Here is an 11,280-nt window from a genome sequence, read left to right on the forward strand (position 1 = left end):
CCCGCCGCCGGTCCTCTCCGCCCGGCCCGGGAGCCTTGCCGACCTCCCCGGTGGCGGAGCGGGGATGCCTCCTCCCCTGGAGGCCGGCCAGCCGCCCGCGCCCGCCTCGCCGCGCTGAGGCCGCGGAGCCCGGGGCCGCGGCGGGGAGCACCGCGGCCGCCGGCGGAGCAGAAAGTGAAAGTACCTGCCGCCGGCGGAAGACCCATGGGAAAAGCAAAGCCCGGCCGGCCCGCAGCCGCGTCCCCCCCCGGCAGGCGGGCGGCGGGGGGCTGCTGAGCCCCGTCCGGCCGCCGCGGCTCCTCTCGCCGCCCCCCCCCCCGCGCGGCGCTCCGCGGGCTGCGGGCACCATGGGTGAGACGGCGCCGCCACCATGACCGCGGAGCCGCCGGCGCAGCTCCCTGACACCCCCCCCCGCGGACCATGTTCCATGGTAAGGAGCGCGCACCCCGCCGAGCCGCGCCGCGCCTCTCCGCTCCGCTCCGCGGGAGGGCAGAGCCGCGCGGGGCGCCCCGCTCCACCTGCGCCCGGGCCGGGCCGGGCCGGGCCGGGCTGGGCTCCGCCGCGGCGCTCCGCGACCCTCCGCTCCCGCGGCCGCGCTGGCTCCTCACCGGCTCCGCTGTCTCCGCGCTCCCGGCGCCGCCGCCGCCTCGCCTGCTGTGGCGGCGCGGTGCCGCCCGGTGCCCTTTTAAACCCGCGGTGACGGCCGGGGAAATTCCCAGGTTTGCTGCTTTTGTTTTTTTTCCCCTTTTCCCCTCAGAATGAAAGTAAAAGCGCCCGGTGCCCATCCCGCCCGCTGCCGGGAAGCGGGGCGCGGGAGCGGCGGAGGCAGCGGGACGCCGCGGGGCGGGGGGGGGGAGCTGCGGGGAAGCATTGCTCCGCGCCGCTCCGCGGGCACCTGCCGCCCCGCGGGCCGCGCCCGGAGCAGGTGCCGCGCAGCGCCGGGGACGCCTCGCCCTCGGGCCGGCGGAGCCCCGTCCCGTCGCCCGGCGGGCGGCAGGGGCGACCCGCGGAGCCGCGGCGCTGCCGCCCGCGCCTCCGCGCGGCTTCGGCGAGGCAGAGGGAGGAAACGCGGGCTCGTTAACCGCTGCCCTCGGGGACTGCGGGCTGCGGAGCGGGGCTGGGCGGCCGGGGCAGCGGGGGGCAGCGGGCGCCGCCGGCGGAGCTGCGGGCGGGGGGGGTGCGGGCGGCCCCGCAGGCGGGCTGCTGCAGGGAGCCCGCCGGGGCCGGGCGGGAACGCGCCTCCGGCGCGGGCGCGCCCGGAGCGCCGCTTCCAGGCTGCCTGCGCGGGAGGGGTTTTTCGATGGAAGAAACAAGAGGGGCTTTTTCGTGTTTGGAAATACTGGAATAGTGACTCTTCCCGGCTTTCCTGGGAGAATGTCTTGGGGCTTTCCAGAGACGACTTACGAGTTTTGGGGACTTTACTGAAAGGATGGGGTATTCCCAGTAAGACACGCTCCCTGTCTTCTGAAGCGCTGGTCGCGTGGAGCGCTATCAGTGCCGCTTCTTCTGAAGCCACCTAACTTAAAGAAAAATCCTTTCGCTCCTCAGTCCAAAGCTCGCGGAATTTTTTATGACAGCCGTCTAATGGGTTCCAGAGGACTCATTCAGGAATGTCTGAGCAGGTTTCATCGCGATCCTGCGATGGGTCAAGGGACCTCGTGAGTGTGCAACATCTCTTTCAGAATTATCTGCTTTCATTCTGTGACTTCCTCATTTAAAAAAGATTCACAATCTGTACAATACGGAGAAAGTAAAAATAAAAGAAGTGACTTTACAGTTTTCCCCTATTATCTCCACTTGTTGCTGGACAAACCAAGTTTTAAGTAATGGAGTCTGTTAGATTGGTTTTAATTTAGAAGATTGTTATTTGTGTCTTTTGAAGCATGTTTTTGAAGCAGCATATCCGAGTTGCTTCTATCACTGTTGTTTGGAAACAAACAATGCAGTTCTTTTTTTGCACTGGAATCGAGGTGCAATGCTATATTGGGAAAATGTTGTCCTGTAATTGAGTTCTTGCATTTTTTTGTCAACTGCTTTTAAAATATTAAATCTCAGTTCTACAAACTGATAATTCCCTTGGCACAGATATAGTTAGTGTAGAGATTTACAAAGGTAAAGCTCTGTGGAAGTCAGGTGTCCACTTGGAGCTTGAAGATCATAATAGATCCACCTTACCTAGTTTTTATATTTACTACATGTAGGATCCATTTAGGATCCATTTAGCTCTTCAGGCTAGATTTTTTGAGATATTAATAGACCTCAGTTGATCGCTATATGAAAAGGTTGGAAAATTTGGTTTGCAGGCCAGCAAATTTCCCATTAAAATTTGGCAGGCAGCTTGCACAGGAAGAATTTTGGAATTCAACTTGCACAGGTAAAAATTTTCCAGTCCCGTTTCTAGGACAGAGGTGTACACCACAGCATGTTCTCAAGTAATCTATCAGAAAAGAAGGCTTTGGTAGTCAGGAAAAGTGGTAATGCGTTCTGCTTTGAAGCAGCAGTGTGCAGTGGGAGTCAGCTGGGATGGGCTGTGAGGGACTGTGTTCCTCTGAATGGCAGATGAGCGCATGGTGTGGCTGTGGTTCTTGCATCATGGAGGTTAGGTGGCTTGGTAAAGATTGTGGTCAAGTTTCATTGCTTTCTTCTTAGTTACTCAAGATTTCTTTCTGCAGCTGGGATTTACTAGTGACACGCAAATCCAGAGACGCCCATCTCTGAGCGCTGGACTGAGTGTACCCAGTGCTCTCGTCCTCGCCGGAGAGGAAGGAAAGTAGCAGCTAGGGTCAGGGCACCCCTTCTGCCTTTCCTGGCTGCAAGCCCACAATTACTGAGTAGCAGAGATGGGTAGAAACAGCTCATACTGGTCCAGGAACCTGCTGTGATCTTTGCTAATCCTCCAACCTACATTTGTAGCTGTGTTTTTTTCCCCAAACCTTCCATTTAAGCATCATCCTAGCCAGTCTAGCTGTAAGCCAGAGTCCAATTATGAGCTTCCTAATCCCGATATCGTCCCGTACCCAGTCTCCCTCATTCCCAGCATCAGGCCAGTCACCTGCAGCCTCTGGTTACCCTGTCAGTCCCTTCAGGCTCTGTTGATATTTTGGTCTTTTCTCTCTGCCCATCCTCACAGAACTCATATTTTCCTGGATGTCATGCAAGGACAGAAGACCAGGGTTCTGAGCAAAGCATGATGGTCCACTGAAGGGAGAAACGAAGTGAGGGGCAGTGAGATTTGCTCCAAAAATGGCAAAAAGTCTTGCAGAGGAGGTTGTGTTGCCACCTTATCTCATGTTATGGCCTCTAGTATGCATTTGTACATTTGGTCAGCCCCAAAATGTGTTTAAACACACTTTTGATGTAAAGATGCGTTCATGGGCATTTGAAGAATTTATCACATGAAAAATGGACAATTAGGATGAGATTCAGCTGCAGATCAAGACACTTGAATGTCTACACCAATTCGACTAAGACGCTTAACTTGTCTACATATGTACTAGGTGGTTACAGTCCAATTACAGTCAATGGAGAGACCTTGTCAACGCTTGCAGTGAAGCCTGGAGATGAATTCAGCCCAAGTAGACACCAAGTGGGTGGTCAGCTCAGTAGCTGTAGGCTCTTAACCACGCTGGCTAAATCATCCTTGAGTTTGAGGGAGTTTAGACACCCAAATAGCGCCTTAATCTGGAGCTGAATCCTTCCCTCAAGGTACAAGTCATTTGGCTGTACAAAGATCCCTTTTAAACTATTTTAACAGATTACAGAATGTATTTGTTAATACAGCATACAGTCTATGGCATTTAATATGTACTTAACTGCTCTTGTTGTAATCCAGCCTTTTTTAGATCTATCTTTCGGGTTCTGCCACTGCTCCTTGTTCTGCCTCCAGTGAATTCATCTAGTTGTGCAATGGGAAATAAAACAACGGAAATCCGTGTGAAGTATGAGAATATACTAAGCCACGACGTCGATGAGCTGGTAGGTAATACCTCTTGGGCTTTCAAAAAAGGATTATTTTTAGATGATAGCAAATAATAGTTTAAAAAAGCTCTAATGTTAATATACAATAAAAGACCAATTTTAAATCACCATTATCCTGGAATGGTGGCTTTATTTGAGGCAGTATGACAATTCAGTATCTTTAAGATCTCTGAAATACATGGATGCTGCCTATTTGCATGTACAGATATGGTGATACAGGTATTTGTGCCAGTGCACCATGTAGTTAGACACATGTACCATTTGGCCCTAAATAGTATAGTACATTAAAAAGTACTCTTTTCTGAAGTAATTTCATGACTACTTCTATTTATATCTTCTTATCAAGAGAAGAAAGCATTATACAATCTGTATTTTGTTCTACTAATTGTAGACTTCTTGACTGAAGTTTTGTTGTCCATTGAATACAAATGCACAGAGGCACAAAATCCATACAACAATAACAGTTTATTTGTATTTTACCTATTAATGTGTCTTGTTTAGCCAACAATCAACTTTTCTAGATGGCAGCAGAGAAAAACTTAACTTTCTCAGTTGTAAATCTCCTCCGTTATGGCTTTATCAGCCAGAATTATTACAACTTTGCAAAACGGTATCGTAACAGTTTACCAATCCATGCCCAACACCTACCTTCCAACTCTTCATCATGAATTATTAACAATTAAATTAATCTGTCAAGAACAATTTCATGGGAGAAAGCACTTTTCGTAGTTGGATTAGCAGAGGCATTTCTATGAAAATAGGATTTCTCTGAGTTTGTCACTAAACGAGAACTCACCATGCTGTTGCAGTCTTAAATCAAGATCTATTTGAATGAAATACAAATGATATACAGTGCTTTTCCAAAGGTGAAATCAGGAGCCATTGTATTTCTTCACACTTACAATCCCTCACCATCCTTCAGAGCATTATGCCAGTGGTTTCCAACCTTTCTCTACCAAGACACATCAGCCCTCATCTGGAAACAAAATACCTTTAGGGTCAGGGAACGATCATTTAATCTTCAAAAACATTCTGATCATGTTGTGTTTGTTGAGATTATGAAGAGAGAAAGGTACTTGTCTGTAGATAAATGACGTTATCCTGAATGAGGCACCAAAGCTGGGGAAAATAATCACGGCCATATTAGAACAGATAAGTAGCCCCTCTAGTTTGTCACCTTATTTCTGACAAAAACAAGTGTTTCCTAGAGAACAAAAATAAATCTTGCTGAACAGTTATAAGATAGCTGACCTATAAGAGAAAACAAGATGAGAGGACTAACAGCCTCCGTGAAGCAGATCCTGCTGTCTTCCTGTGGTGGAGAGCCATGAGGTGCATCCCAGCTCTGCTGGAGCTGCAGGGTCAGGGAAGCTGGGGGGTGTCCCGGGTTGCAGGTGGCAATGCCCAATTTCATGCACTCCGTGCCCCAGGGTGCCATCAAGGATTTGAATGGAGCAATGCCATTCTTCCAGACACATTTTGAAAGTCTTTGTCTTTTTAATTGTAATAAATATTATAGAGTTTTTTAGGAGATGATAGATAGAATTTTTTAGGAGACTGTATGAGAACTAAACCTGTTATCCAAATAAATAAATAAATAAAACTTTAATGAATTTATGTTTGTGAAAGGTAATGGGAATGTACTGAACTCTGAAGCTTTCACTTCCTAGAATAGGCATGCACAAGCAACTGCTGTGCGTTTCTTCATTTTCCTGTCTTTATTTTTCCCAGTTTAAGAGAGATTCATTTGTCTTCTATGTAAAATCAGTGTATAGTCTTATCACTATAACTTAACAGCAAATATTATGGACAGTGCTATTTGGGTGATGGCAGCTGCCCACCAGGCACTTCCGTGCAATTGCAGAGCCAAAGTCAGTAACTTTCAGTCCCTCAGCCTGACATTTGGAGGCAGTTATGGAGATGACCAGTGGGTTATATACTAGACCTCTGTAAGTTAATATGATCTTTACTAATGCCTTTTTTGAGGCCAGGATTTCCCTTAGGTTGCTTTAGTCACAGCCAATTAACTGCCTTCAGAAATGTTATACGTTATACTAAAGATGATCTGAGGAAGTCAGTGAGAACGGATAAATCCCTTAGCAGTTAGCAAAGGAAGCCACAGATATATAGGTTTTAGGGTGATTATTTATTTATTTATTTATTTATTTATTTATAAATCTTGGTGCTGTGGGACTGCAGCAAAACTTCATTCTGTTGTGGTACAAGCAGAGATGTGCATTATCTTCCAAACATTGGGGGTTTTTTTGTCAGTCAATATTTGACTCCCTAAACTCTTGGTTTTGAAAACACTTCCTGGATGAAGTTCTGTTCATCTTGGGTGAACTTCTGAAATACAGGCAACGATACACAAAAGTCTGCAGAAAACCTTCAAGAATTAAGTTGTCTAATGTGTTCATATGCATGGCTAAGTGAGGAGATCTAACCCAATATTGTCATGAGCTGCCTTTTTTAAAGCCCTTCTGGTTGTATTAGGTTATCTGGATACAGGCTGAAGAAGAAAGCGAAGGAATTTTGTTGAGTTGGGTTCAGTTGTCAATGACAAGTGTCAAAGTAGAACAAAAACCCCTCACATTGATAAAAGATTATGATCACGCAAAGGGAGCAAGTGATATTGCTTAGGACATCTTCTGTTAGTGCATATGCAGAGTGCTACAATCTGTTTAGATGCCTGGGGCGTGTATGTATTGAAACAAACATTGACAAACATTGTATTTGGTGACTGTGTACAATTTAACTATTCTTGTATGTTTTAAAATGCCAAAGAACCAAGTAGTTCAATAGAATATGGAAGTTTAAAATGAATAATTTGTGTACAGGTCTGTGCTCCCCAGTACGAGAGAAATACAGAGCTACTGGAGAGAGTCCAGCAAGGGGCCACAAAGATGATTTAAGGGACTGGAGCATCTGTCCAATAAAGAAAGGCTGAGAGAGCTGGGACTGTTCAGCCTGGAGAAGAGAAGGCTCAGGGGGATCTTATCAATGCCTATAAATACCTGAAGGGAGGGTACAAAGAGGACAGAGCCAGGCTCTTTTCAGTGGTGCCCAGTGCCAGGACCAGTGACAGGAGGTTCCCTCTGAACATCAGGAAATGCTTTTTCACTGTGAGGGTGACCGAGCACTGGCACAGGTTGCCCAGGGAGGTTGTGGAGTCTCCATCCTTGGAGATATCCAAAAGCCGTCTGGACATGGTCCTGGGCAGCCTGCTCTGGGTGTCCCTGCTTGAGCGGGGGGTTGGACCAGATGACCTCCAGAGGTCCCTTCCAACCTCAACCATCCTGTGATATTATGTGATTCTGTGAATACCTTTAGAAATTGTAGCTGGATTGGGGTGTTCTTTGCCTGCTTGCCAAAGAAAAGCTCAGAATTGTACGCTGACCCTGCTACACATAAAGAGATGCTACAGAACAATTTAGTGTTGACGTCGCCAGCTGCTAGTGAGAAACTTGGCTCACTTGATTAAAAGTACTTCCATGTTTAAACATATATGATATTTTACAGGTAAATATGTCTGCAGAGTATCGTGACAGGTGCTGCAAGAATAAAAAACATGAAAATAGCAAAGTGTTTTTCTGCAATGATACTCAGGTAAAATTTAACTTCTCAGAATTTACTTTAGAGAATACAAACTCAAATGGCTTCTTTGTACAGTCCAGTCCTGAATAACATATTGTGATAGAACGTAATACTACCTTTTAATAGTCAAATCATGATATTCAGGGTTGTTCCTTTTTTGAATTTGGAATCACACAATTTGTCAAGTAAATTGATATTTTAAAAATTAAAATATTAAGCAATTCCATATCCAAGAAATGCTTTTTTTTTCTGCTATAAAGATTCTTTTATATTTTTAATCCAAAATAGTACAGAAAACTTATTTTATTTTGCCAATGGAAGTAAACATAAAAATTTTCCAACATCTGTTTTCATTTTTCCACAGAAAATCATATTAGCTAAGCTTTTCACTTCAGATCGGAAAGCTTGAATAGTTTGGGCAGATCTCAAATGACAGAAGGCACAATTGTCAGCTGTTGCTGCAAATTTTATCATGACTTGATAGAAGAACTGACTCCAAAAATCATTCACTGTTTTCCTAACTGCATCAGCTGATTTCATTATGGCTAATATTTCTCCCTAACATCCTTACGCTGTTACTATTACTACTACAAATTGATACTTTAAATATTTTGAAGAGATGGCAGGTAGGTCAGATTAGCCATGTGTTTTATTGGAAAGGATTGGCATTATGAAAGCAAAAGAAACTAATGGTAACTGATGGAGCTTTTTTTTAAAGACAAACCAACATTATAAAGAACTAATGGTGCACAGACTTTTCAGGACATATTTGTCTTGCTCTCTTTACAGGAGATAGAATCACTACAGAGTATGGCATGCAACATGCTCAGATTCTTTCATAAGCAAAAAATCAGCAAAGACTTCAGATGGAAAGCAGCATTAGTCTCATGTGGGACATTACAGGTTCTACAGTGCAAATGTGAAAGACATAAAAAAGAAAAGGTGAGTGGTAGTGATGGTCTACAGTTTATTGGAAGTATTGTGACTTATTCCGTAGTGCTCTTCAACACAGACTATCATATCTACCTCTTAAAGGTACAACTATCATGCACATGTTATATGCATGACGAATTTTGCTCTGTATAGCATATGTCTTGTAGTAGACATTAAGCCCAGTGCAAAGACTATGACAAATGAACTGGAAGTCTATAGTGATGATACATACTCTGGTTCAGTACTGAAATACCCGAGTTAATTCTCCAGTAAAAGACAAAGACCACACTTGTGCAAAGAAGGCCTTTAACTTCTCTAGTGTATAAAATCATAGTTGTTACTTCTCATTGGCGTTCTACCCTAAGATTAATGTTTAAATTTGGTTTGTTTCAACAAACAATTAGTGGGAGTTTCTCTCCTTTCCATAATCCCTTTGATCTTTATTTTAAGCACAATATCTCAAATTCAACAAGAACAGTTAGATATGAAAATATTTGAAGTTTTAGTCATTGGCAGAATCTGCTTTTTGATGTGTCACTCAAATCTACCGCAATGATCTACAGACTACCATAGCAAAGGAAGAGCGTTCTTCTAAGTGTGGCTCACAGTTAACTATTGAACACAAAAATATTGACCAACATCAAAAAGCGTCCCCATAGGCACGAAATGATATAATTCTTTATGACTGGCATAAATAGTTGGATTGAAGGCTGCATTTAACTCATTCTTTTTCTCCTTGAAATGGAGAAACTCTTATAATCTAGGACCAGCTCTTCAGAGTAACGTTGGTGTCTATATTTTGCTTAGCCACCTGTAGTGAATCCAACGTTTGTCTTACCATAAAGGGTATCCCAGTTAAGTCATAGAAGTCAAAGAGTGTCACTCTTGAAACTCCCGCCTAACCTCATGGATGTCTGGTTTTATTTAAAGACCAATTAAAGTCAGTTGGTAAAAATCATGAACAGTCATTGAATACGGACAAGAACCATGGTCATGTTGTCACTGGGTGAGATCCTGAACACTAGGCCACAGCGCCAACCCCTGGGAACAGGTCTGTCTTGTTCCACCCATCTCAAGGCACCACAGATGCAGCCGCATCTTTTGAAATTTGGCTCACAATTTAATCGCCTTTATTTTTCCAGTCCTTCAAATACTGGAGAATAAATTTTAAACCACTGACAGAGGACGTACATGTTCTCAGTTGCACACACTGGTTTCGTATTTGCTGTGTGTGGAAGCTGCATTCTCCCAGTCCAGTGGGCAGGGGTGGCAGCAGGGCTGTGCTCAGAGAGAGAATGTCAGAGTGATGCAGGCTGTGTACCGCCATGGCACGTTTTGTGCCTTAATTACCATGTAAGGCACCTCCATTATTTATTGAGATGTCAGGGGAACCAGTTTGTTTTAAAAGATGTCTATAGGAAAAGAATAAGCCCTTCTCAATTAACAATAACAAACTATTCTTTTTCAGGTTTGCACACAGGTAAATACACATAATAAAGAAGGTACAGAAACAGGTGAAGAGTCCAAAAAGAAATGTAACCAAGAATTTTGTGAACTGAAAGAAAATATATCTAGCCTTCGATCCTGCTGGAATAAATTTGAAAAAATAATTTCCAGGTGATTCTAGGTGAATCCTGCTCTTTTCTTTCGAAGTGGCATTACTTGGTATCTTTGCATTTTATATGCATTCTTCGAGTAACTGTCCTCGCTTATATGAACACTTTATGCCAGAATTCTGACAGAAAGCTACTGTACCTTGTTCCTGGAGATAGAATAAACAGAAACGGCTAAACCAAGCTGCTGAAGTCCAAGAAGTGGAAACAAAAGACCAGCGTTTGAAACAAAGAACTCTGCAGAAGGCTGTGTCCCACCTTCGTGCTCTGGATTTTCTGATCTTTCAAGTCACTTTTTAATACCGTCATATGAAAGCAATCTACTTACATGTCTACAGCAATTTATAAAACCATCTTAGAAGCTGCAGGTGAAGAAAGCAATATGGAAAATTAGCTGGTTTCTTTGTATCTATGCAAAATGCATCAAGGACGGACAGGACCAATGTACCAAACAAGCAGCTGATCTTGTGGCTGTTCTGCTGATGCATTAATGTTTTCAGTGTGGGTATCTAATAGGTCTGCAAACTGATTTAAGTTTGGAAAAATAGCAAAAAGGTTAACTCTTTGAAAAACTTAGGAAGGGTACTGATTTTTGAGAGATGTAGCACACTTCTACCGGCTGAAGTAGAGGCGAGACAGCGAGAACTATGGAAGGTGAAAAAGGAGATGCCTGAATGTAAGTTTGTTCAGCTGACTGGAAACAGCACTAGCCTTATATATTTGGTTATCCTAGAGTTAGCTGCAGGAGGAGCTAGAATTTCTTTCCTTCACATTGTGATTTCTTATATGCAATGATTTTATATAACGTGTTTAACATATTAGACAAACGTGACTTAAAATGTGTGAATATTTTCAGAGAATAATATATTGGCATTTAACTAATAAAGTGTTCATATTTAATTTTGGATAAATAGAAGTATTTTTATAGTTGTTTATAACTCTTTTGCAGTTTCTTACTTTGATATTGTAACTCCTTTGGTAATAAAATGTTTGTCTATGGAATTGGGCTGTTGACTTTTTGGGTATCATTACTCCTTTTTTAGCTTTTTTTCACAGCTAATCATTAAAAGCACAGCCAGTAATGTAACCTCCAGCTGCTTGGGACTTCACGTTATAAAATACCTATTTCTTAGTTGCTTGTAACCTGGCCAATTTAGGTAAA

The 11,280-nt window shown here is 43.9% G+C and overlaps 1 protein-coding gene across 4 annotated transcripts; it reads left to right on the forward strand.

Moving 5' to 3' along the window:
* Positions 1 to 24: 24 nt before the first annotated feature.
* IL7 (interleukin 7) lies at positions 25 to 11,024 on the forward strand. 4 transcript variants are annotated; one of them, XM_030012823.2, is made up of 5 exons: positions 25 to 430; positions 3,833 to 3,975; positions 7,498 to 7,584; positions 8,362 to 8,514; positions 9,974 to 11,024. In XM_030012823.2, exons 1-5 carry the CDS (start codon positions 421 to 423, stop codon positions 10,124 to 10,126), a joined length of 546 nt encoding a protein of 181 aa, XP_029868683.1. In that variant the 5' UTR covers positions 25 to 420; the 3' UTR covers positions 10,127 to 11,024. The 4 variants fall into 4 exon arrangements, with proteins under 4 accessions (XP_029868683.1, XP_040979120.1, XP_040979119.1 ...); XM_041123185.1 differs by lacking the exon at positions 25 to 430 and adding an exon at positions 644 to 719; XM_041123184.1 differs by lacking the exon at positions 25 to 430 and adding an exon at positions 1,288 to 3,705.
* Positions 11,025 to 11,280: the final 256 nt, after the last annotated feature.

Source organism: Aquila chrysaetos, chromosome 4, assembly GCF_900496995.4.
Source record: "Aquila chrysaetos chrysaetos chromosome 4, bAquChr1.4, whole genome shotgun sequence".
Classification (NCBI taxonomy): domain Eukaryota; kingdom Metazoa; phylum Chordata; class Aves; order Accipitriformes; family Accipitridae; genus Aquila; species Aquila chrysaetos.